This window comes from Nelusetta ayraudi, unplaced genomic scaffold (assembly GCF_046127955.1).
Source record: "Nelusetta ayraudi isolate G7.1 ecotype Tasmania unplaced genomic scaffold, CSIRO-AGI_Nayr_v1 ptg000002l, whole genome shotgun sequence".
Classification (NCBI taxonomy): domain Eukaryota; kingdom Metazoa; phylum Chordata; class Actinopteri; order Tetraodontiformes; family Monacanthidae; genus Nelusetta; species Nelusetta ayraudi.
The window spans coordinates 12,519,108-12,544,499 of record NW_027466052.1 but is presented as its reverse complement, the minus strand read 5'-3'; the positions used below and the strand labels follow the sequence as shown (position 1 = coordinate 12,544,499).

The window sequence follows — 25,392 nt, the reverse complement described above, 5'->3', positions numbered from 1 at the left end:
TATTGTCTACAGGAATGTATCTATTGCAAAAATATAAGTAACCTTTGGAAATCTGAATTACATGCTTGTCAGGCCCATTTAACTTGCAGTGGAAAAACTAAAATCTATCGGCAGTGCTGTTTGCCTGGTCATGTCATTGCTGTCATCCAGCGGCACGAAATGGGTACTTCACATGTCAAAATGCAGAGTTTATTTGTTGTTGTTGAAAAAAAAAAAAGGCAATCTGAACAAACAAGAAGTATTACAAAGTGATTTTTTTCCTCCATATTTTTAGTTCAAATTATTAGTCAGAAAACACTGCTAAAATAGTCGTGAATATTTCCACCGCTCATCCGAGAGTCGCTGAGAAGCATTTACGCGAAGCATCCAAAAGAATCCGAGTGCCCTCAAACGCATCAACCACCGTACGCAGGCTCCCTCCCGCCCCCCTTCGCTCAAGCCTGGAAGAGCTTCACGCTGGTGACGTCACTGCTAGAGTTGTCATGGCGTCTTTCAGAGCGAAGCTGCTACTGCAATTTAGCTAAAAATCTGACGACAGTCTCTTTTGCGAAAATGGAGCAAAATGCAAACCTCCGTCGGGACGCCGACGGAAGTTCCCTGTGTGCTCCGAGCGGGGGGGAAACTGGCGACGTGACGGCTGTCGGCGGAGTGAAGGGAACAGCCGAGAAATGCAAGAATAGTGAGGCTTCTCTCAATACTTTGGTGAACGTTAGTTGTAATAACAGCTCCACTAATGTTAGCCTTCCAGTAGCCGGTAATTGCGTTTCCAGCGCCGGGAAGTCAGACGTGCCAGAAGTCGGCAAAGTCCTTTCTCCACACGAGGAGACGAAGGATCCCCAAGCCGGCGGAGCGTGTTCGGGCTCCGGGGCTCAGATCAGTAACGGGATGGGGCATGACTCGGTGCAGGCTGCAGGCGATAGCGAGGGTGGTGCCTCAAACTTAGTCAACAACAAAACCGACGGGCTGTCGTCGACCGCCGCTCGTGACAGTCCAGGTGTACCGCCCGAGGCTGCTTCTCCTACTACTACTTCCTCTTCATCTTCTTGTTGCGCGAAAAGTACAGCCGCGAAACTTGCCAAACCGACTCATCTGTGTCCGGACAGTGCAGCCGCGACGGAGGGCTCCGAGCCGGGGCTACCCAGAGATCACGCCTCGTCGGAGGGGCAGCCCAGAGGGAGTGACCCCGAGCCCAGCCTCGGCGAGGAGTCGCGGAGCCTAGACTCGCTGGAGTCCTTCTCCAACCTCAACTCCTGCCCCAGCTCCGACCTTAACAGCGAGGGTCTGGAGGACCGAGGGCTGGCACTGGCCCTGCAGAGTGAGTACGCGGCCGATGGGGCGAAGGGCTCCTGTGCGAAGGACCGAGCCGCCGGCCAGTCCATCTACCACATCAAGTGGATCAAGTGGCGGGAGGAGAACACGCCGATCATCACCCAGAACGAGAACGGGCCCTGTCCGCTACTGGCCATTATGAATGTCCTCCTGCTCGCATGGAAGGTAGGTGGACAACACACACACACACACACACACACACACACACACACACACACACACACACACACACACACACACTCACACTCACACTTGTTGGAGTGACACTAGCAGTAGAATTGTTAGTTGGTGGTAACCGATGGTATTTCTTCTACTGTGTAGTAATACGTTTATTATTTTTTGCTCACTCTGTCGCAGGTTAAGATGCCGCCCATGATGGAAATCATAACAGCTGAGCAACTCATGGAATATCTTGGTGAGTGGTCACGCAATTAACCAGTTAAATAAGAGCCTTTCAGGAAACGCCCTTTACTTAATTGACCTAATAGAAAAATGGCGGTGTGCTGTAAAGAACAGTGCAATTTCATTTGAATTTGACCCTTGTGTTTCAGTTGTTTTTTTTAAGTCAATGATTATTTCCTTTACGGCTGACTTTGTGAACGTTTTGTCCAATATGTTTGACTTTCACAGCTTTCAGTTTTACCACACAAACATTGCACCAGTCACCTTCTGTCTAAATTCATTGTCACTTTATGACGTTTTCAGGAACTAAAAAAAAAAAAAAAAAAGGAAGTCTTTCACAATGCAACACATCAGTTTTACCAAGACTCACTGTGGTGCTCATTTGACATCAGCAACTTGTTAGCAGCCGCAACAGGAGCAATTTCACACAGCTCGGCTTCCTGTTTGCTGTGTGAAATGCTTCAAATGTTTTGTACAGGAGCGACAGAATGTTTTGGCAATAAGCTTCACAAGCAGGACAAGCACAGTACAGGCAAAAACAAAATTAAAAACCCCTCATCAGCAGAAGCTTCGGGGTTGGACCGGCACCACCTATCTTATTTGTTGTGAAAACCTCGGGATGCACACGGCTCTGATTCTCCATCAAACATGCCGGGAAACGTCGCCCGAGGTTCATTGTGAAAACAGCTCGCCAGTACAACACCCTGCGACATGGGGCTTTTCAAACGGGCCCCACAGCTTCTGTCAGCTGACACACAAACACTGACGCCATGAAGACGTTGTGATTCCCAGCCCTTGGTTCTTGATTGTCCTTCACCACCTTCCTCTCGGTGTCACTTTGCAGGGGATTACATCCTGGAGACCAAGCCGAAGGAGATCTCGGAGGCTCAGCGGCTAAACTATGAGCAGGTAGGAAATGCCTCATCACGGCTCGCTGCTATCATTTTCACTTTCATTTCTGTTGCCTGTGCGGGGTTTTCCAGCTGCTTTAGGAAGGCTGGGATCTGGGGATAGATGTGCCTTCTCTCCTTCTCCAACCCTCTCTGCCTTTCTCCCTGTGGAAGCACCATGGTGCAAGCCAACCAGCAGCTCAGCTGGCCTCCACGCAAAGCCTGAGTGCTGTCCTCCACCGCGTTGTTAATGTATGCCTCCATGGTAAACCCATCGAGATGCGCAGCGGTTTGAAATGCTCTGCTGAAGCTGGTGGTTTTTGTCGACTCAGAGGTTGCAAAATGATCCAGCGGCTGCGCTATGATATGGGGAGGACGCTCAGTGTTGATTGCCGGCCACGTAATTCTGCAGCTTCCCCGCCCCCCGCCCCCACCCCCCACTCCACGGCTCTGTAGGTTACATAAGATGCGTCTTGCGAGCCCCCGAGAACAACAGGGTCAAGAGTGTCAGATTGTGTTGTTTCACATGGCCGTGTTTATAGACGCATGGTTAGGTTCGGCTCCCGGCAATCACCCAGAGAGTGTGTGCGTGTGTGTGTGTGTTTGTGTGGCCGGCCCTCTGTGAGAATGACTTAGTGATGGAGCTACTGCCCCACTTCCTCCCGTTTCTACTTCTTGCCTACGGTGTGGGAGAGGCACAGCCCCTTCTTCTTCTTGCGTGGCAGAGCACCAGCACATCTGTGAGTGATTTGAAGCCACACTTGTCCCTCGCCAGGAAGAGGCATAACGCGTAGCCGCCTTGCAGAAGCTAAATTTAAGTTGCGCCGAAATTCGCCCTCCTAAATAAGTCAGCGGTGTCATCCGCATGCACAGTTTCAGGAAGGCGGTAGTTAGAGTTTGCGCTGCATAGTTATTAAGGCAATGCAAACCCAGATGCCGGCACCGCTGCTCCCATGCACGTGGGTGTCCTCGGGTCCGCCCCGATGTGCTTGACAGAGTGGGCAGAGCTGAAGGGTGCTGGAAGCACCGACTGTCTGAAATGTGTTTGACTCAGCGTGCAACACGAGGCCTCCTCACCTATTGGGAGGACGTGTTTTCATTTTGTTTGTTTTGGTTTTTTGGGTTTTCACAAGGCAAGTCAGAAGTCAGACCCTTCTGCGAACAGTAGGACTTCTATTTATAAACTTGGCTTGAAAAACATCATCTGTGTCGGCTGTGTATGAGGATTAAAATAGCGGCTGCGCCGCTGCTCTTTAGCTATTGTTAAATATTTACTCGGAGGAGCTGTGGAAGTGAGAGTGTAGTCGGGCCGCTCCTTTCTCCGTGGTGCCAGTTCAGCGCTGAGCACTCCCACAAGGCCGCGCAGTGAAGATTGGTTATCGTGTGTCAAGGAGCCTCCTTTGATTTTTGTTGGTGCCGCTTTACAGTGATGACCGCTGCTCTTATACCCCCCGATGCTGATGTTCTGAGCAGGTCTAATGATACATCACTGCGGGTTTCACTGCGATCAGATGGTTCGTCTCTTTGTGTCGGAACACTGCTCTGGATGTTGCGCTCTGTGGGGCTGGACTCTGTTCAAGCAAGATCTAATGACGGCATCATTTGGTTATGTGCAGCTGTATGGTGAAAATGTAGCCGTGGTTTGATTTCCTTTGCTGTGTGCTTTTATGAGTGCAGAAAAACAATGACCTGCCGCCGAAAACAAACACCACCAGGGAGCGTTCTGTCAACTGCTGTCTAATTACTTCCTCCCCAAAGTGAATGAATTTGTTGATAAATGAGACGGTAACGCCGGGGTTACACGCCAGGAAGCCTTCGTAGATTTCTGTGTTAATGTTACACAGCGTGTGTAACTGGAGCGCGGATGAAAGGGAGCAATGCAGCGCTAATCGTCTGATCTCCGAGAGCTCATCTGCTATCGGAGCCTGCCGGCCTAAAGTGAACAGATGTGCTCCATTACACACCCCTGCTAATTCCACCATCACCGCCACTCTCGAGCGTCCTAATCCATGCTTTCACATGGGCGGGCTGGAGGCTTCTCACCTAAGCCAAAGCTCAAGTAGATCATTGTGTTCATCGGAGTAGTGGCATCAAGTCTTTTAATGGTGGTGTGGCCATGGTTAATGGTGGTGCAGTTTTAAAAAAAACATAGTTTATCAAAAAAACAATCGTAATAATACTCCAACCCAGCTTGAGAAAGGCTTAACGTGAAAGTCTATATTTTTCTAATAAAAGTGAATTAATTCGTTTTTTTTTTTAAAAAACAAAACAAAAAATATCCAGTCCCAAATGTTCCGAATATTTCAATGTGAGTTTATTCAGCCAAGAGCAGAACTACCTTGACATCAGCTGACCTGCATCTGTCGCCAATGAACTCAGGAGGAGTGGTTGAAGTGGCTGCAACAGATTTAGGTTCATTTTAGGTATGCAAATGATCGATTAATCCTTTAATCGTTAGTTGATTGACTTTATCAATCAATTAACGATTAATTGATAAGCAGCAAATTTTCCTGGGAACCTATATTTCACAATGAAAAATGGGTAAAAACACATTATTTAACCCTCAAATTATGTTGAGGGTTATGTGAACCATTTTTACATTGAAGAACAGCAAAAACACCTTCAACATTTTTCCTCTGACTTTAAGTTGACTTCAAATGGGTCACATTTCAACTTTATTTTTATTTTAAAGTTGTTTGAAAGTAACTTGTTGTAGGTGTACAGGTATATACCAGGCCATTTAACCCAAAAAAAAAAACCTTGTGGAAAAAATAAGTGCGACTAATTTGATTTAATCGATTAAATTCTTAATCGTCAATTAATCGATAATCAATCGATTGTGAACATCCATTGTTCATTACATAACAAAATGCTGGATAAAATGAAGACCTCACAATAACTTCATGGCGTGCATTTGTCTCTGGTCTTTTAAGCGTCATTATGTAATCGGCGGTTTACTGTGTGACAGAGCCAGAGTCGGTTAGAAGTCGGTCATAGCTCCACTCTGCCGTGGCTGCGCAGGGCTCAGCTGGGAGGCCCGTCCTCAGCTCACAGCCAAATGGCAGCAGAAGCTGAGAGCCAGATGGGAAACAACAGCTCGGAGGCTCAGTGCGACAACTTGTTCGGGTTCTCAGGTGTGTCTGATGTAAGGCGCTGTGCATGTGATGCGCTGCGTTCCAAAAGCCCAGTCTCCGGACAGGCTGGTAAATGAATGCTGAGGCCGGGCTGGGCACTGGGCAGTGTCACCACATCTCTGTCATGTGACATGTCCTGGTTTTTTTTTCCTCTCCGCTCATAGACACCGTGATGCTTCTCCTGTCCACGATTGATTGGGATTGATTTGGAAGTTGTACGCTGCCCAGAATCTCCATATTTTTCACTGCGCTGTGAAATGTGTCATATGCCTGCGCAGAATTGCGGAATTTTACAACACGGTTTCTTTTCGGTGAAGCGTAAGACTGATAATAAAAACCAAACAATTGCTGCAGTAGTGGTGGTGGGTGGGGGGGAACATTCTCACAAATGAACTTCAGCAATGAGAGATTTCAGCACAGCAGAGGCGGTGAAGATAGAAGACGTGGTTTCATTGCAGAGGATTAGGCAGCGGCTAATTGCTTCTCAGAAAGGTAGAAAAATCAATTGCAGATAGCTACACACCCGTGGGGACTACGTGCACGCAACCAGGGGTAACGGACCCAGACAGGCTCTGCTTTGCAGTTTAACCCCATAGTGAACGTGTGGCTGGAGCCATTTACAGCCACCAGTTCTCACAAGAGTCCTCCTCCTTCTCTCTCTCCTAGAACATGAGCGACGCCATGGCGGTGCTGCACAAGCTGCAGACGGGCCTGGACGTCAACGTGAAGTTCACGGGGGTGCGTGTCTTCGAATACACCCCAGAATGCATTGTGTTCGATCTGCTGGACATCCCCCTGTACCACGGCTGGCTGGTGGACCCCCAGGTGAGATCAGATGGGGTTTCCCCTCACAGAAATCTGCTTGACGACACTCCCACGTCATGATGGGGATTGGTTGATGAACCGTCGTCCCTGATGTTTGCCATTAGCTCTGTCGCTTCCACATGTTTATTACGGATAAACTGTTTGAAACAATTTAATAGCGATCTTTGTATTGTATTGTTTTTTTTTGTTTTTTTTTAAATTATTATTGAATTGAGCACATGGCACTCGTAGCTCCAGAAAGAGTCAAGACATAAACCGGTTTTTCATTATAATCTTTGCTCTGGCAATGCTTGATCTCATATTTCAGTAATACTGACAGTAAATACAGGGCATGCTCCACTTTTTGCTCTGCCAGGAATGTGTACGTTATCATGCTGACCTATATACCGGTGGTCAGATAAACAGGAGGGCACCATCTTGACAATTAATACAGTTGGAAGACGTTTAGAGCACACTGCATTTCCTGTTTAGTGCCACATTGGGATGTTAACAATTAATCGATGATCGATTAATTGTCGATTGAGAATTGAGTCGATTAAATTAAATTAGTCGCAATTAATTGAACATTTTTTATACGGGTAGTTAACATCATTATAACAGTGTAGTTAGTGGCAGGAAAGAGCAATTCACCTGTAGCTACTGTGATGGTCATTCAATACCTAGAACAAGTTCGTTTTAACAGCTTGCTTTTTTTTTTTTTTTTTAAATAAGTTGAAATGTGAGCCATTAGAAGTCAACTTACAGTCAGAGGGTGTTTTTACTCTTCCCTAATGTAACACACATTGGAACCTCAACATTAATTAAGCGTTAAATAATGTGTTCCGTAACACATTTTTCATTGTGAAGTAGTGCCACATGGTCCTGACTTTGACCTTCTTGCCATCCCCTAAAACAAACAGAAAATTCTCATGCCGCGTTTTGCATCCTCACAATAAATTCCCAATCTTCGTCTTGGCAGCAGAGCCCCGGCTTCTTTCTGCGCGGCTCTATCAAATTTTCAAACGGCAGCTGTCACTTTGGCCCGAGTGCCAGAGTGCCACCACACCACAAGTTCCCTTTAATTTGTTTTTGTTGCATTTTGCGGCCCGAGTTCGGTGCATTGTTTTTTGCTCACAGCTTCCACGTCTGTTTGCAGATGCACGACATTGTGAAGGCAGTGGGCCACTGCAGCTACAACCAGCTGGTGGAGAAGATAATATCGTGCAAACAGTCAGACAACAGCGAGCTGGCCGGGGAAGGTGAGAGACTCCGCCGAATTTCTCTATTGTCCGGCAAAAAAACGCTGCGTTTCCCTCAGATTCTCTTCAGCGTCGCGCCGTGTCGTTGCGAAGGGTAAATCGTCCTCGTGTTGCACAATTGAAAATAAACCAGGACATCCAAGTGGCGCCTCATCCTATGACCTACTTCAACGCTCTTGAGTGTATAGCACCAGCTGTAAGCAACTCGCCCTCCTAAAATGTTTGCTCATCCTACAGTGAGCTTCCTGGGTGTTTGTCTGCTGGGTCGCAGCCACTTCTGCACATCCAGGCCTCCACACGTAAATCAACATCAGAGATTTTTTTTTTTTTTAGTAAGGGGGGGGGATGTCTTTGTCTGATCCTAATCCTAAATTATTTAACAGTCGGCGATCAATAGTTTGTTTCCTTCGCGGCCCTCTCTGGCCTAGAATGTCTTCCACACTGAGTAAGTTTCTGTCTGTTTGCTCCAAATTTGATGCCTTGGTGTCCTACAGATGTCTGCCTCCATCTGTTCCTCTGCAGACTTCACTGGAGTTCACTCTAGTAACTGCGTGCGTTTCCAGCGACACGCACAGAAAGACGGGCCGTGGGTTATAACCGCGTTGTTCCTAAGCAGTGCGCTACATTCATGAATGACTAAAGAGTCCATCAAAAAAAAAAATTACAATGCACCCATGACTCATCTGGACCAAAAAGAAAAAGAAAAAGTGCGACTGCATAATAGGTAGCAACAAATGAAGCCACTGGCTGCAGCCTCGTAACCCAGATGGCTGTTCCAGGTCAGAGTGACTCCATTAAAGGCCACCGTGATTCGGCCGTATTCTCTCCCGTCTATTTTTGGCTGTTTCCATTTCAGTCCGAAGCTCGGGACTTTTCTCGCCTCTTCTCTCACATTTTTCTCTCGTGCCAGGCATCGTGGCCGAGCAGTTCCTCAACAACACGGCCACTCAGCTGACGTACCACGGCCTGTGTGAGCTCACGTCCACCGTGCAGGAGGGCGAGCTGTGCGTCTTCTTCAGGAACAACCACTTCAGCACCATGATCAAGTTCAAGGTGGGAACCGCATGGCAGCATGAAGTCAACAACAGCTGAGAGTTTTGTATTTTTGCATAATCTGAGGTGTGTTGATATGATTTAAGCCTGCATTGCTTTTTTTTTTTTTTTTTTTTAACTGATTAATATGCCCCGTGACCCTGAATAGGAATAAGCGGGTATAGAAGATGAATGAATGAATGAATGAATGAATGAATGAATGATTCATATGTTCACTTTACACTCTGATTTTTACAGAAGAGGATTAGGGCCACAAGAATTTTTTTTTTCAAGTTTCCAATCCAAGAATAAAGTTGAAATTTTGTGAGTAAAGTCAAAATTTTGAGAATAAAGTTGACGTTAAAAAAGACAAAATTCTGTGAATAAAATTTAAATTTTGCAATCATTGTCAACGTGAAGTAAGTCAAAATGTTGAGAATAGTTGAAAGTCTACTTACGGTGGGTGAACGTTGTGGGATACACCTGTTTTTGGCAGTGTAAATTTAACTGAGGGTAACTGGGTTAACCCACCTCCTCTTGCGTAAATTTTATACATTGAGCTTTGTAGTGTAAACGTATAAAAAAAATTTTTTTTTTTTGCTTTTTTTGGCTAGTTGCTCATTTATAACTTATTTTGTAGTTAAACAACTATGTTTTTTAATTTTTTTATCTTTATTTCTTTATATTGAGAAAGACATCTTCCGATGAACTGTCTAAATTCTTTTCTTACATATTTCACCAGGGAAGCATTATATCTTCTCACTCTCCGTCCACACTCACTCACTCACACACAGAGAATGAAAGGTCACATTTAGTCCGACTCATCCCATGTCTAACTTCCCTTCACTCTGGCTCCAGCAGACTTTTCCTGTTATCTGCAGAAAGGGGAAGCAGAGTCAGCTGACTTTTATTTTGACTCTCTGCCAGTGTCAGCAAAGCTGTGTGTGTCACCCATAACACCTGGGACGAGGGAACAGAACACAAGTCCTCTCGCTGTCACCTGTCTGCACACACACCAGAGACGACAACAACCTGTGTGCATGTGCAACAGTGGGCGTGTGTACAGTCTGGTGGTGTGTTAACATCTGTGTGTGCGTGTCTGCCCGCTGCAGGGTCAGCTGTACCTCCTGGTCACGGATCAAGGCTTCCTGACGGAGGAGAAAGTGGTGTGGGAAAGTCTGCACAACGTGGACGGAGACGGAAACTTCTGCGATTCTGAGTTCCGGTTGCGGCCTCCCTCGGATCCGGAGACGGTTTACAGAGGCCAGCAGGATCAGATAGATCAGGTGGGAGCACACAAGTTGGCAAAAAAACCGAGCTTGGTGTGAAGTGGCCGGAGCCAACTTGACGACTGCGTTACTGGGGCACAAAACACTGTTGCTCAGACAACCAACATGAAAAGAAATGCTGGCTTTACATCTCAAGCTCACTGACAAACCTACCACTTTGCTCCCTATCACATACAAATCAGACTCGGGGTCTATTACTCCCACATCAGCCCGTCTCTCTCAGGCCCTGCACTCCGTATCGACCTGATAGGACAGAAAAGAAAATCTTCCCTGGGAATATTCTGGGCTAATAATCAGTTGAGTGAGAGTGAAGGCAACTTTTAGAAGCACTTAGGGGAATAATTGACTCTTTGAATTTTACAAAGCGTGATACACAATCTGATGGAATATAATAAAATGGATAATACCATCACAAAAAAAAAAAGCATTGAGTTCCACATCTAATTCCTCCCCCACGTCTTGAGTGTCTGATGAGAAACAATAGATTTGAAAACATCACGGTGTCTCTCTGCCTCTCTCTCCCTCCGTCGCCGCCTCTCGCTCCCCAGGACTATCTGATGGCCCTGTCACTGCAGCAGGAGCAGCAGAGCCAAGACCTGCAGTGGGAGCAGCTACCCGAGGGCATCAGCGACCTGGAGCTGGCCAAGAAGCTTCAGGAGGAGGAGGATCGACGGGCCTCCCAGTACTACCAGGAGCAGGAGCAGGAGCAAGCGGCGGCGGCAGCGGCGGCGGCGGCTGCAGCGCAGGCACAGGTGTGGAGGGCAGCAGATGCAGTGGCGGGGGGGGCTGGAAGAATTTAAAACGAAGAAGCAATGTGTTGACTAATTACACACGAACAACATGTAGATCCTATCACACTCACACTACGCACCTGAGGAAACTCAACACATGTTATCACACACAGTTCTTAACAATCTCTCTCTCTCTCTCTCTCTCTCTCTCTCTCTCTCTCTCTCTCTCTCTCTCTTTTTCGCGCGCGCGCGTGTGTGTGTGTGTGTGTGTGTGTGTGTGTGTGTGTGTGTGTGTGTGTGTGTGTGTACATACATACACACATACATACATACATACATACATACATATACAGAAATATATATATATATATATATATACATATATACAGAAATATATATAGACTGTATATCTACAATATATATATATATATATTCAATATGTACAGTCAGGAAGCACCAAATTTTATTTTATTTTTGGTATTTCTAATTAATTTTATACCATACTTTTATATTTTTTTATACTATAGTTTAGAAAATTGCATACTTTTTATTGAGGTTCCCCTTTCAAGCTGCTGTAAAGGCAAATTTCTCCCGGAGATCAATAAAGTATTCATCTAATCTCATCTTTAGGAAGAGTGGATTGTACATATTTTAAATGCCCAGTGTGTAAGATTTAACAGATATATTTAACCACGTCCCACTTTTCTTTTTCCTGCTCCTCAGCTCAGAGTGACAGGTGTTTTTCTTTTTTTCTTCTACCAAACCTTTGCATTTTAACACTCTTTTATTTCCACACTGTGGTCCCGTCGGTGCTGCAGGGTCAGCAGGAGCCCTCGGAAAGGGACGAGGCCGACAGAGGAGCGGCCACGGCGGGCGGCGCCGGGGGGGCGGCGGCGCCGGCGGCGGGCGGAGCCACGGCCAGCCCCGGCAAGCAGTCGCAGGGCGGCGAGCGCAAGGCCAAGAAAGAGTCAAAGGATAAAGACAAATGCGTGATTTTGTAACATCCAGCGTGTCGGTGTGAGTGTGCGCGTGCGTACGTGTTCTGTGCATTTGCTTATCTGTGAGAAAGGGGGACAGACGGCGCCCCCCCACCCCACCCCCTGGACGGACGGACAGACAGACGGGACACTCGGTGCACAGCTCCAGCTCAACAACACAGAAGGGGAAATTTTATTTTATAATTATTATTATTATTATTATTATTATTGTTTTTATTTTGTTTTCAAGAGGCACTACAACACTAACGGAGGACCTCCTGCTCTCTAACCACTGGTGCCTGCTATCATCTATCCTCAGTGGAATATGGACATCAGAGGCTGGAACACTACTACTACAACTACAACTGCTACCCAGAGACTTTCACAGGCGGCCAAAACACGTTGTTACAAGTTGCACAGTGCACTATATTTGTGATGTGGGGAGGAGGGGGCGATGTTTTTTTTATTTTGTTTGTTTGGTTTTTTTCTAAGCTCCAAGGCAAAAAAAAAAAAATCAACAAACTACACATCAACCTCCTCCTAGTTTTTCCCACGGGAAAAAAACCGACTCACTTTTCCTCATTTCAGTGTCAGAAGCTTTTCTTTTTACAGCAGCCACTATTTATTCAACACTTTATTTTTAAGTGAGGCGCCACGATCCTCATCTTGGTTCCACATTTCCGTTAGCGCTTTGTTTTCAAGACTGAAGGGATTCAAAGGTCGTCGTGCAACTGAACACCAAACAGTGAAACGCAGTAAAGAAACAAACAGAAATCAAACAACATGGTTACGGGGTCCTTGTCTTCTTGGCTCCTCGACACACTGGAAATTAACGATGTGGTTGGTTTTAAAATGGCATTGTGAACATATTGAGTAGAAATGACTGAAGGCGGAGTGCAGATGGATGAAAGTTCTGTCCTGTAGTCCAATGTTTTTTTTTTTTGTTTGTTCTGTTTTTGTTTTGTTTTTTTACATCAGGTGTTACCAGTAACTCCCACAATGGTCAAGTGATGCCACACGACTGCCGGATACTGCAGCTACCTAACAACACTCACAGTCACTGCTCACCCTCTACAGATATGCCTTACCAGAGTTTGGCAGTGTTGTGCTCTGCTGTTCCGAATGTGTCTGTTTCCGTGTGTGTGTGTGTGTGTGTGTTTCCGTGTGTGTGTGTGTGTGTGTGTGTGTGTGTGTGTGTGTGTGTGTGTGTGTGTGTGTGTGTGTGTCCAGTGTACATGTGCAGTATGGTATGTCAAGTATGGTGTATGGCGGCATGTCTCATTTGCAGAGCATTGCTGATTTGACACGACAACGTTTGGAAGTGGTCAAGATTTTTGTATCCGGACATTTGATGTCTTTTACAGTTGTGTCTCTCGCAATCAAACTGAGAATAAGATGGCAGAGTTTTGTTCTTGTTCTTGTTTTTTTGTTTTTTGTTTTTTTTCTAAGAAGATTCACCTTTGTTGCTCTGAAGGTTCTGTGTGAGACGTAACTTAGCTTTTAACACATTAAATTGGAATTAGATGGTACCGTATGCGTTTGGTGTATGGTCGTCCGGGAAGGTCCTGTTTCTTTCTTGGAAGTCTCTCCTCCGTGCACGTCCGTTGCAGCCGGGCTCGACAAGGAATACCAAAGAATTCAGTCATTAGCATGCGAGATTCCACCAAGCTGGCGAAAACGTGATTGGCATTTGTGAATCCACCGCACCAAACGTGTGAGACAGGAGGCCGATGTGGTCCAGACTTGTACACTTTTGGCCCTTTGGTGAAAGTCCAAGGAGGAAACGGGTGAAAAGGAAATTCAGATCCTCAATCGCTGAGATTCTGCAGTTCAGCTTTTAAACTTGTGCGCACTTCACAGCAGCAAGTTTTCAAGTGTGAAAACTCATGCATGTACATATTAACCTTACACAATTTTTACATCTGAGTTGCGGTTTGTGCCATTTATCGCACCGGTTAGACTCCTATGAAACACTTCGCCACAGTACATTCCGATGGGATGCCTTTGCTTCACTGCTGTGGCGACACACCGAGGTCGACAGATTTTTACCGTCTTATCTTTCTCATGTTCCAGTTTGGCGTCCTGAAACAGTCTCTGACTCACTTACTGTGTGGGACTCCTGATTCGAAGCTTCGTGTGACGATTGCACATTTTTAGTTGCCACTTCTTTTGTCACTATCAAAGCCACAAAAAAAAAAAAAATATATATATATATATATATATAAAATACGTCTTAGAATATTTAAAAGGAGCTGTGTAGGACAATGTGAAACAGGCACGTTTGCTCTTAGAGACAATCCATGCGTGTCTTTCTCATATGGATGGCAGAAACACGGCCTGGCCTGAGGGCGGCGCGTGCGTCCCTGGCGTCTCTTCTGGCTTGTCCCCGTTTCAGCGGCATCTGTGCACGTACGCACCGAGGAATTAGCCACTTTGGTATTGGGACAATGAATTATTTAAGAGTGCATCTAAGCCAGCTTGGACTGGCGCAGAATTGAGGAACTGTTCTCATTTTGAGCATAGCAGATTTATGTTTTCCCGGTAGCTCCAAGTGTCATCATAATAAGGTGAAAACAGGAGAAGGGTGTGTGTGTGTGTGTGTTTAGCGGGGCCCTTTCTGGCTCTAGTTTTTTTTTTTTTTTCCTTTTCTTTTTTTCTGTTGGTTACTTTTGCCTCAGACTGTTGAGTAACAAGCTGCCATCCCAGCGGAAGAATGAAGAAATAATGAAATGTTACGTAAAACAGAATTTTGAAATTGCTTGTAGAGTTTTTTTGTTACCATTTCTTAGGTGTCGCAAGCCGTGCAAAGCCCGTTCCCTCTACCTATAACAATTCAATATTTCTGTTGTTGGCCCCTCCCTCTGAGGTGAACTGGTTGGAAGTGTAAATTCAGTGTCTCGGAGTTGTTTCCCGTTTGCCTTGTCAAAGTGCTGGTGGGTGAAATGCTGTTGCAGTGGAGTGTTTTTGACAAGGTCTTTAGCTGTAATTGGTTTTGCACTGTTACGTGGATATGCACTAACCGAAAAGAAACATACCTCATTTTATATGGAACATCAATTGTGCTAGAGTGCCGTCTTTTCTATGGGTCGAGACGGAATAACGGTGAAAAGAAGCCGCTTCCGACAGGCGAAGGCAGTTTATACCATGCAAGGATAAAAAGGGCTTGAAATTATATATATATATATATATATATATATATACATATATACATATAAATGAGAAATAACAGTACTACTCCACAAGGGTTTTTCTGGAGGTCGGCAGTTCAAATACATGTGATGACAGAAATGTTTCTGAGAGAGGCCTGAGTACCAGCACACCAATTATAGTGGGAAGATCTGGACCTGGAAATGGATTCCTGAATGGAAACATGTACACTAGCCGCCGAACCAATCAAACATTCTCTCAAAGGTTACAGGGAAGAGGACTTGGTTTTGTCACATGTAGCAGAGGCTAGTGTCACTCTTCACGAGACACATCTAGACTGCAGAACAATCGAAAAGGTTGAATCTTCCTTTGATTTGATGCACGTGAGAGGAAATCGAGCAGGGTATTAAAAACTAATTAACTACTCTGAGATTTCCCAGAGAACGGCCAGATCTGTTTCTATATTATGAAAGAGCCACAGGCAAAAGGGTAGTGAGAGTGTGTGTGTGTACACGTGTGTGTGTGTGTGTGTGTGTGTGTATGGGTGATTTCTCATTTGTGTTGTTTTTAATGTTCATCTATTTACATAAATGACCAAATAATGTATGTAGCCTTTCACATTACAGTCACATTATGTATGTGGTGATATATATATATAACTAAATGCCTTATAGACGAGGGACATTCAACCTGATTTAAAGTACCAGGATAATAAAAGACTAAAAATAACGGTTGCCTTACTGTTGTTTGTAATGAGCCCTTGTCATTGTGAAGATACAAATCTATACAAAATGAAACTAATTAAAACAACATCTATGGCTCAGCCTGACTCAAACTATTTTGATAAAGAGGATTTTTTTTTTCCTTTTGGACAAAACGCACCATAATGAACTTCATCAGCATCGTTTTTTTTTTTTTTTAGAAAAACGACCAGTCAAATATGAAGTTAAATAATTCTTCAGGAAACAACACAATTGATGAGATTGCAGTAACGTCGTACCGTGGATCCTAAAAACATTCACATGGTTCCAAAAACAGAAGTTTTACAAAGTGACGCGACTGAATGGCCCGCAGTAACAGATTAAACTATAAAGTCATGGTGGGACACATGGGCATGTACATAACACAACTGTTTCCAAAGTCCAGAGGCAACACTTTGCTGAAATGCAACTCTATCTTACAGCTTTCTCTTTTAAGCTCAACAAATTTGATGTCACAAAAACCAAAAATGACTGAAAAAAACAAAACAAAACAAAACAAAACAAAAAAAAAAACAACGTCCCATTTCACGCAGTCTTCAAAGAGAAAAAATACCTACAGAAAATAATGACCGCTGTCAGGACTAAATTACACACTCAAATGGCAACTAGACATAAAATAAGAGAATGTGACAATAGGCTATAAAAAATGTACATATAACATTCAAATAGAGGACCAAAGTAGATATTTTGTTACAAAGACTTCCAGCTGTACAATATTTTAAATTTTAAACGTCTTAAAACGTGTGCACAGGGCTGTTAAGGTAGCAGCACGACTGACAGGGAAACCATTCAGTGTGGAGAATAAGCAACTATGAAACAAAATTGTCGTGTGAAAATTGTGGCCTTAAATGTACCACAGATATTAAAAAAAACAAACAGAACCCAGAAGTCCAAAGTTTGGTTAGTGTTAGAACTGCCGCTGTGTTCCTTTGTAAGTCTTGAACCCGCCTGAGTTATTGCTGACGATAGAGTTGCTGGTGATCTGTACAATCCGGTTCAGTCCAGAGGATGAATGGCTGCAGGCAGGCAGGCAGGCAGGCAGGCAGGAGAGGAGGGAGAAAAAATACAGTCTGTATCTTTGATGGAAGAGAGCAGTGGATCCTACTGCTTGATGTGTTGGTGAGTGGATTACCTGGAAGGAGCCATCAAGCTTCCTCGGCTGTCTCCCATCCTGCGGTTATCAGAGAAGTTTCTTTCCTGGGAGCTCGACCCACCGTGCTGCCGCTCCAACACCACCTGTCGTCCCGAGCTGAAAGGCTGCAGAGGTGGGGGTGGGAGAAAAAACTTGTTAGTGGTGCAACCATTAAAATACCTCCTGATGCAGAGGTAAAAGAGTGTGATGTGAGCAAAGTCCAGAAAAAATTAATTATTAAAAGAAACGCTTAAACTCCAATAGTGAATTGCAAGAGAAGACAGAGGAGAAGTCCTCAGCATTGGATTTTATGTACATTAAAATAACACTAGAAAAAGTTCTGCAGTAATTCAAAAAGCCAAACACTGTAAACATGTTTTCTTTCAACAACTACACTGCCAGTCGAAAGTTTGGACACACCTCCTCATGCAAAATCTTTTTTATCTTTACAACTTTAGATAGATACTGAAGACATCAAATATATGAGCAAGATATATGTCATCATGCAACAAAGAAAAATATGTTAAATAACTCTAAATATACTTTTAATGAAAGGTGGCTATTTTGAAAAATTTCAATATAAAATGTGTTGGAGTTATTTTACACTTTTGTTTCCTCCATAATTCCATGTGTGTTCATATGTAGTTTTAATGCCTTTAGTGAGAAACTGAAATGTCAATAGTCATGAGAATGAAAGAAAAGACATTAAATTCCTAGGGTGTCCTAACAGGATGGTTTTCCCCTGAACCTGACTCGGTGCTGGACCTGGAAACCCTGGAACCCCTGGCCGGACGACCGACTGACCTGACTGTTCATCACCATGGCTCGTCCGTCTCGCTCGCTGAAGCTGCTCCTGCCACGGCTGCTCGAGGAGCCTCCCCTCATCGACGGGCCAGGACCGTCTCTGCCCGTGCGCTCTGCACGCATGCGGAAAGGTCCTCTGCTCGACGGCGGGAGAGTTGTGGGAGAGTCGAGAGCAAAGACGTTAAGTTTTCTCTTGGCCTGAAACAAGGTTATCGGAGGAAGTGGCAACTTGTGGGACGTGCGCTTCTCACCGCATGTCTCCCTTGTTGCTCGCTCCGCCGCCGCCGTCGCTCTTCCAGCCGTGGCCGCCGTCCCTGGGCGAGCGGTTGTCCGGGATGTTGGGTATTGTGGCTCGGACGCCCATCGGGCGCTGGTGCATGGGCACGGGCCTCCGCTCGTCCCTGTCTCTGCGGTCCATGTCGCGGAGGTCGCCGCGCGGAGGGTGCGGCGGAGGGTGCGGCGGCTCGGACCGGCGGACCGGCTCGAAGCTCTTGGGGTAGCGCTCGAAGCCCGGGTTGTCCCTGTGAGGAGCCGGCCGAGCCTTCTTCGCCTCCGGCTCGCCGTCAAAGCGGTTGCGTCTGCGCAAAAGGGACACAGATGTCAGACGGGGCAGAGGTGTTGGACGGCACTGATGCGAGACGGTCGGCCGAGGTCCGTACCTGTCGTACGGGTTGGGCTCTCTGGAGTTGAAGCTGTTGAAGCGGTTGGGGTGCCGGTTGTAGTTGGGGCCTTGATGCAAGCGGGCGTCGCCATCCGACTGCATCTTCTTGTTGCCATTCCAGTAGGGGTCGTCTCTTCGCCTGGAGTATGAGCGACAGGGAGGCATTTAGAAAATAAAATACCCGTAAAATAAAACCACAAGCAGTTATTGTATATCTTCTGCCATTGGATTGTTGATGGCAGGAAAGGACCGAAGCTTAAGTCAAGTCTTAAAGGTCTTGACTGATTGCTTGATTTATGATTTTTATATTGGCAAAGCTTAACATATTGCCCATAAATGCGTTAATAAAAGTGCGACTTGGGATTAATATATTTGACTATACAGATGAAATATTTGAAAGGGTCAAACAAAGAGAAAAGGAAAGAAAGGGTGCGTGCGTACCCATGATCCATTTCTCGGCCTCTTTTCAAGCTGTTTCTCTTCTCCTGCTCGTACCGGAGCTGCTCCTGTTGCCGCCGCAGCTCCTCGCGCTCTCGGGCCATGCGCTCGGCCTCCTTGCGGCGCTCCTGAGAGACCAGACGACCTCACAGTGAGCTCAAATGTAATATCAAAAATATACAGACAACTCTAAACTTTAGCCAAAAACCAAATTATATTCATTTATTTCTCTGAGCAACGGCACCTGCTCGATACGGGCTCTCTCTCTTTCCAGCCTCTCCCGCTCCAGGCGCTCCCTCTCCAGCTTCTGTCTCTCCATCTCCAGTCTCTGTCGCTCCCGCAGCAGGTTCTCTCGTTCTTCTCGCTCCCGCATGATACGAACGCGTTCACGGCGTTCACGTTCAGCAATTTCTCGACGCCTTAAAAAAAAAAAGAAACAGGAAAAAAAGGAAAGCAATTTCGTCATGAGAAAAGCCAACAAAACCATTCGTGATTCCTTTCTACTGGATTCTGCTGAGTGAAATACCTTCGCAGCTCCAAAGCTCTCTGGGCGCGCTCCATGCGTGCCATTCGTTCACGCATCCTCTGCTCCTTCATCTTCTCAAAGGGCAGGATGTTTTCCCCTCTGTTCATGTGCATGAAAGGTCGCTGTTTGGCCTTTAACATCTCGAACTGAGAGTATGAGAGGAGATAATATTGTCATTATATTATACAGAGATGGTTGAGTAAGTATGAGCAACCCAGCTATGAGTGGCGTAGTTTCATACCTCCTCGGGAGGAATTAAAGATTTTGGTCGCCTTTGAAAGTTCATGTTCACAAATGGCTGCAAAATGAGAAGCAGAAATCTTTGAATATCATCTGATCACTTATTCCAAACTCCAAAACTGGGGGTGAAAAAAAGAAAAAGTTACCTTTTCAAAATACGGTCCCCTTCTAAAAGGTTTAGGTCGGAAAAAATTGGGATCTCCTTTTCTGAAATTGGCCATCCCCATCTTGCCTGGGCTCTTGGGTCCTGTCAGGGGAACAAACATGTGAACAGGTATTCATTTGTGGAATAGCTCCAAGACTATAGGAGGGGGCTGACAAAAAAAAAAATCTCAACCAAAACACACAAACACTTACGCCAATGCTTTCTTTCGTCTTTCATAGACGACTCTGGTTCCGATGAAACAGACTCTGCTTTTGCACCTTTCGCCTCCTGTTTCTTGCCTCCTAAATCTTTGTCTTTATTTGATGGTTTATCCAATTTCTTGTCCTCCTTCTTGTAAGACGGTGATGTTCTACAGCAAAGAAAAATTTAATTAACTGTGCTCTTAAAGAAAAAAAAAAAACAGACAACCACTTCTGACACCTACTTGGTCAACCTCAATCCTGCTGAAGTGCGCTTCTCACATGATTTATCCTCCGCTTCCTTCTTTGGGCCTTCTTTTTTGAATGGATCACTCTTGGCCTTTAAAAACATTGATGGCAACGTGTGTGAAACATGCCCAGAACTTCTTCAAGCATGAGGGTTTCACTGGAAACTGCACGGCCCATATTCCCAGTGATGACTCACCCGCTCCACGAATATTTCCTGTCCATGCAGCTCCGTGCAGTCCAGGTGGGAGATGCAGCGCGTCACCTCTGTACCGGTCGACATCGCCACCAAACCGTAACACTTCGAGCCGGGGCTGCGAGCATTCGTAACCACTTTGGCACTTAAAACCTGTTGGCCAAAGATTTTCTCTTATCAAAAGGCTTCCATGCTTTGTGACATTGCAATGTACATTGGGCCCAAACTACTTCCCAACACATGCAAGCTTAGTTTACCTTCCCGTATTTGCCAAACAGGTTCTTTAGATCTGCCGCTTTGGTGCTGGATGACAGGCCGCTCACCCAAATGTGATGAGATGTTGCACTGCTGCCACTTGTCTCTCCTAAAAAAAACATGCATATCAAGTAGTTTCAAATGGGAAAACAGTTTTATCAAGTCTGATATTTCATGAAACGACTGCATACAAAAATACTTACCCTTTTCATCTTTGGCAGATTTTCCATCTCTGTCCCTTGAGGAGCTATAAAAGACAGTGTTTTAACAGCAACGAGAGCAGGGAAAGAGTTTAAATAAAAAGCCAACTGAAACGAACAGACATCCACCGCGCGGAACCAAACACTTCATAAAACAAAACAGAAAAATAAAATCAAGAAAAAGTCCTGCGGTCAAGTCGAAGATCTGAACCAACGTCTCAATGGCTTCATTGCTCCTCCAGTGGTGGGATGGGTGAGGCTGCCAGCCAATTTTAATTCCTGGACCAATGAAATCTTCTGAGGTTTGCGCAACGTCACAGGGAATGTTTTGACCAAAAAGGAAGGGGAGGGGTGGGGACCACTGCCATCATTGGGACTTAGGCTCTTTTAACAATGTTTTTGCGGAAACAAAAAATAAAAACAAAAAAATGGCTTTAATGTGGTTGCTTAGGTCAAAGTATCAAATAAGAGGTGTTTTCTCAGCTCCTGGGTTAAGCCACAATTTAACCAACTTCGGGGAAATAAACCAATGCAGTAAAATGGCAGGATTAGGTACATCAGAGAACATTTCCCTCATGGCAGAAAAATCTTGATGCTACCCACAATGTTGCGTTCTTAGTGAGCTGGACTTGGTAGTAGTATCAAAGAACTGACATAGAAAGACAAACCTCTTTGCTTGACCTGATGCCCCAGTAGCGGAGGGGCCTTTCTTCCCAGAATCCTTTTCTTTATCCTCCATTTCAGCTTTCTTCAGAGCTTCCCGGCTGTCTTTCTTCATGGGCTCACCCCCGGACTCATCATCCTTCTGGTCGTCTGTCTCTTCTGTCTTCGAGTCATCATCGTCCTCCATCTCAGCAGAGGTCTCTGGCTCATCATCAAAGGCCTTCTCAGACTCTGGATCTGGAAGTTTCACATGTTTACCTGTTTCCAGGAGGTCATCGCCATCGACATCCAAGGTGATGGCATCTTCGTTTGGGATAAGGCCAGACAGGTCGTCATCCTCAGCTTCTTTAGCGGTGCTCATGGCTTGATCTTCCCTCCCAGCCAGTTCAGTCTCCAGCTCTGGCTCAGCGTCTGCATCAACTTCTGCCTGTGCATCGGCATCGATCTCTGGCTCGGCATCGTCGTCAGCATCTGCCTCTGCCTCTGCCTCTTCATCCGCCTCTGGCTCGGCATCGGCATCCGGCTCAGGCTCTGAATCCACCCCAGCCACCACAGCTTCTTCCTCTGGTTCAGCCTCAGGCTGCGCAAGGCCATTCTTAGTGGACGTAGGCATAGAACTTTCTTGAGTACCATCATCTGTATCAGTTACATCTGAGGGATTTAATGAGGATAAACATGGCAAAAAACACAACTTTTAACAATAGCCTGTTGACTGTTGCGCAACCTAAAAAAAAAGTAGAATACAAAGCACATTCAGTGTTAATGGTCATCAAGGGCGTCAACACCATAGGAAGACAAAACACACATTTATCACTGAAAATGTGGTTCATTGCGCTTCACTTTGGGAACTTAAAAGTGCTTGAGGTTGTACTTGATGGCGTTTCTCTTAAAAAAGAATCTTGAGAGACTTGAAGCAACTCTGCAGTTCATCTTTCATCTCTCTCCATTGTACAACGCGGCTTAGCCACCGGTCTGTTCAGTCAATAAAAAATGTCTTGAGCTTTAGGACATCTTTGGTATCTTCAATTTCTTCTTCAATTTCTTCCATAATCAGTCAGCAGATTGTGGCCCACTTTGAAAATTGTCTTCCATAGTGACATCCCAACATCTGCTGTGCATTCATCATGACAGTCACAGGAGTACTCCCACGGATCGGGTCTCTTCACAGAGTCACCTTGTCGCAGCAGAAATATATGTGCCATTTTGATGGAGGTCTCCGATGAATGTACAAGTTCAGAGGAAACACTTGACATAACGTTCCTCCATTTACACCAAATCTTGTAGAGGCTTTAACCTTTGGTCCTTGTGTAACCAAGCTGGCGGCCTAATCCAAAGGCCAATATCTCCAGACAAAACCCGTCACAAAAGTAGCCAGATTCCGGTGATAAAGTGAGCCAAGCGTTCAGAGAAATCCAGGACGACGACGACGACATCAAACATGTTCAACAGAAAAGGACAATGATTCATGAGCTGATGCAGTTGCTTGTTGCCGTCTTCATTTCTTTGCAGAACGTCGAAAGCCAGAGGCAGTTGGGAATCCACAGAGATCTTTTTTCACAATATGTCGAGTTATCCAGGAAAATTGGGACCGAGCACCAAAACGTTTGAGTCAGTCTTGAGTTACAGCTTCTGAGCATGTCCATAGAACCCATTAAAGCAAGGCGATGCCTAGACAGCAAACCCACTCGAGGGTAGCGAGCGCAGAAATGAAACAACTCAAGATGCGTTGTGCATTCTGCAATGTGTATTCGGTAAGAGAGAAAAAAAAAAGAAAACATTTGCTTTGTGTGGGACATTAGTGCACCAGTGTACATACCTCGTTCTGACTCAGACTCCTCAGTTTCCTATAAGGAAGAAGATTACATTGAGCTGAAAATATGGCAAGGTCAAGGGTAGCACACAACTGTGTAGAAGCACAAATAGCGCCATGTTAACGCCTACAGACATCTCTAAAATAGCTTTGAAAATTTTTCTAAAATAATTAATTCCAAAAAAACAGAAATGGTAAATAGTGGCTTTTTTTTTTTTTTTTTTTTTTTACAGAAATTTGAGTTTTAGTCACCTTAGGCAAGGCATCTTCTCCTGCTGTGTCCAAGTCTGAACCCTGTTTTTTTCCTAAAGGGTGAAAGTGAATTAATTGTTTAAATGCCTTTCACACAAAACTTGCGTATAAAGTCAGAAGGTAGTTTACCTCTAGCTTTGTCGCCCTTTTTGGTCGCTGCTTCTGTTGGTTGCTGAGCAGGAATACTTTCTTGGTCCCCACCTTCATCTTCAATAGCCTAGTAAAGTGGCCACAAGTATTTTGATTTACTGAATTCTTTATTTTCTACATTTCAATGCAGCCTATTTCTTATCTTTGAGACATCCACGTAGGTGTTCCATTTGTAATATAATTAGTACACCCAAATCCATGTTGGATTGAGAAATAAAGGCATTGTGCGTTAGAGCATGTAAGGTCACGAGTTGCCTCTGAACAAGGGAGCTACTGACTTTAAACATTATACTCAAAATGCAACGTCAAGCGCAAAAGCATTCTTGTACTCTCAAATTAGCCTTTATTTCCCAAAGGAAGCAGCAGTGGCAAAGACTTTTCCCATTTTTTCTTTCATCCAAACTCCAAGAGTGCGTTGTAATCGTTTGACATGTAAGTAGAGCTGGCAGATGGTGTATTGGGCATACACCAAGCAAGCATCGGTTTACAGCCACATGTGCACAGTTTCTAGTGCTTCTATCTTCTAATTTCAGTCCATCTGTTAAGGCATGTGATGTCTAGTTCTACAAGTCCACGGGAACGGAAAAAATAACGTTATTTTCCGAACGAAGCTTCAAATATTAGGAAGAGACCAGGACTGCGTGCTACGCCAACTGGTCAAATATCGCAAACGGAACCGCAATACGTGCTACGTAAACTGCGTGTGTTGTACGCTAACTTAAGTTTAAAGGTTATGGTGAGCCCTTTCAAAATTGACGGTGTATGCGTGTTTGTTATGATTTCGCTGTCTCAAAAAGGGTTGGCGTGAAAAAGGTTATTCTGAAATAGGGATGATTTTAATGCGTGCTTTAATAGGCTAGCAGCAAGTGTGTATTAGCGTTAGCTTCACTCTGAACCGCATTCTCGGTCAAGTCTTTCCTTGCTTAAATTATAGTCATTGGAAATTACCTGTCTCAGTCTTGATAGAAGGACGCTTTTCACACCGGTTGTGTCCAAGTTTCTTCGTTTAAGTTCCCATTTCAGGTCAACGACTCTTAATTCGGACAATTTCCTACTCTCCGTGGAAATGGCACCCGTCGCCATTTTCTCTCCAGCTTATTGAAATTGAGCTTGCGCGCAAGTTTACCTTTATTCTTCTCGGGCTTTGATTTTTGCACCACGCCCCACAGCGCCCTCTACCATGTGAGCGTGTCAACGAGTGGCATACCTCTACTAGCTAGTTTGACCAAATATATTAGATTTTTTTTTCAAAATATATATTTATATTTTATATACCAAAAACGTCGAATCTAACACCGAATATGAGACAATTAAATCGCTGGAATGCTTTTCCAATGAGCTGGCCCACATAAATATACTATAATTGTGTGTAATAAAGGGCATTTAATGTATATTATTTTCTCATTAATTCCATGCTAATCCAAAATTGCTTGATGCCTACACAGTTTAAAGACAATAGATTTGAGTGCGTCAGATCGCAAGAACACATTTCCAAAGTCTACAGCAGCGCTTTGATTAAGTCGCAGAATCTTCAAATAGCTCTGCCTTTTCTATTTTTATTTCCAAGAAAACAATGCTTTAACATACTGTTGGCTAATTCCTTATATTTAGACATTTTCTTCATTCATATGTTGGTCTCAGTACTCTTACCTGCCAAACTAATTTTTTCACATGATTATAGCGTTTCAATACACAATTTTTAACCACTAGTGGGCGTGG

General features: G+C 44.8%; 2 protein-coding genes across 3 annotated transcripts; one reads left to right on the top strand and one right to left on the bottom strand.

Moving 5' to 3' along the window:
- The first annotated feature begins 213 nt into the window (after positions 1-213).
- mindy2 (MINDY lysine 48 deubiquitinase 2) lies at positions 214-15,723 on the top strand. 2 transcript variants are annotated; one of them, XM_076024657.1, is made up of 10 exons: positions 214-679; positions 1,109-1,494; positions 1,687-1,744; positions 2,576-2,640; positions 6,422-6,580; positions 7,716-7,818; positions 8,729-8,871; positions 9,963-10,136; positions 10,688-10,891; positions 11,689-15,723. In XM_076024657.1, exons 1-10 carry the CDS (start codon positions 553-555, stop codon positions 11,869-11,871), a joined length of 1,602 nt encoding a protein of 533 aa, XP_075880772.1. In that variant the 5' UTR covers positions 214-552; the 3' UTR covers positions 11,872-15,723. The 2 variants fall into 2 exon arrangements, with proteins under 2 accessions (XP_075880772.1, XP_075880763.1); XM_076024648.1 differs by having other exon boundaries at positions 214-1,494.
- A 212-nt stretch (positions 15,724-15,935) lies between these two features.
- Positions 15,936-24,781, bottom strand: sltm (SAFB-like, transcription modulator). The gene is made up of 20 exons (XM_076024635.1): positions 24,622-24,781; positions 23,653-23,740; positions 23,524-23,576; positions 23,278-23,305; positions 21,467-22,112; positions 20,802-20,845; positions 20,601-20,707; positions 20,347-20,496; positions 20,147-20,241; positions 19,914-20,071; positions 19,703-19,803; positions 19,558-19,614; positions 19,317-19,462; positions 19,035-19,209; positions 18,794-18,918; positions 18,351-18,491; positions 17,943-18,269; positions 17,692-17,827; positions 16,888-17,012; positions 15,936-16,771 (listed from the first exon to the last, which is right to left on the bottom strand). The coding sequence occupies exons 1-20, from the start codon at positions 24,754-24,756 to the stop codon at positions 16,663-16,665; spliced, it is 2,946 nt and encodes a 981-aa protein (XP_075880750.1). The 5' UTR covers positions 24,757-24,781; the 3' UTR covers positions 15,936-16,662.
- Between the last annotated feature and the right edge of the window lie 611 nt (positions 24,782-25,392).

Bases quoted from the DNA above. Each gene is read 5' to 3' on its own strand.
- mindy2 (XM_076024648.1), top strand. From the start codon at position 553: ATGGAGCAAAATGCAAACCTCCGTCGGGACGCCGACGGAAGTTCCCTG. The intron at 6,581-7,715 runs GTGAGATCAGAT...GTCTGTTTGCAG, and splicing joins GCTGGCTGGTGGACCCCCAG to ATGCACGACATTGTGAAGGC. The intron at 10,892-11,688 runs GTGTGGAGGGCA...TCGGTGCTGCAG, and splicing joins CGGCTGCAGCGCAGGCACAG to GGTCAGCAGGAGCCCTCGGA.
- sltm (XM_076024635.1), bottom strand. From the start codon at position 24,756: ATGGCGACGGGTGCCATTTCCACGGAGAGTAGGAAATTGTCCGAATTA. The intron at 20,242-20,346 runs GTGAGTCATCAC...ATGTTTTTAAAG, and splicing joins AGGAAATATTCGTGGAGCGG to GCCAAGAGTGATCCATTCAA. The intron at 17,828-17,942 runs GTGAGAAGCGCA...GCCGTCGAGCAG, and splicing joins AGCAACAAGGGAGACATGCG to AGGACCTTTCCGCATGCGTG.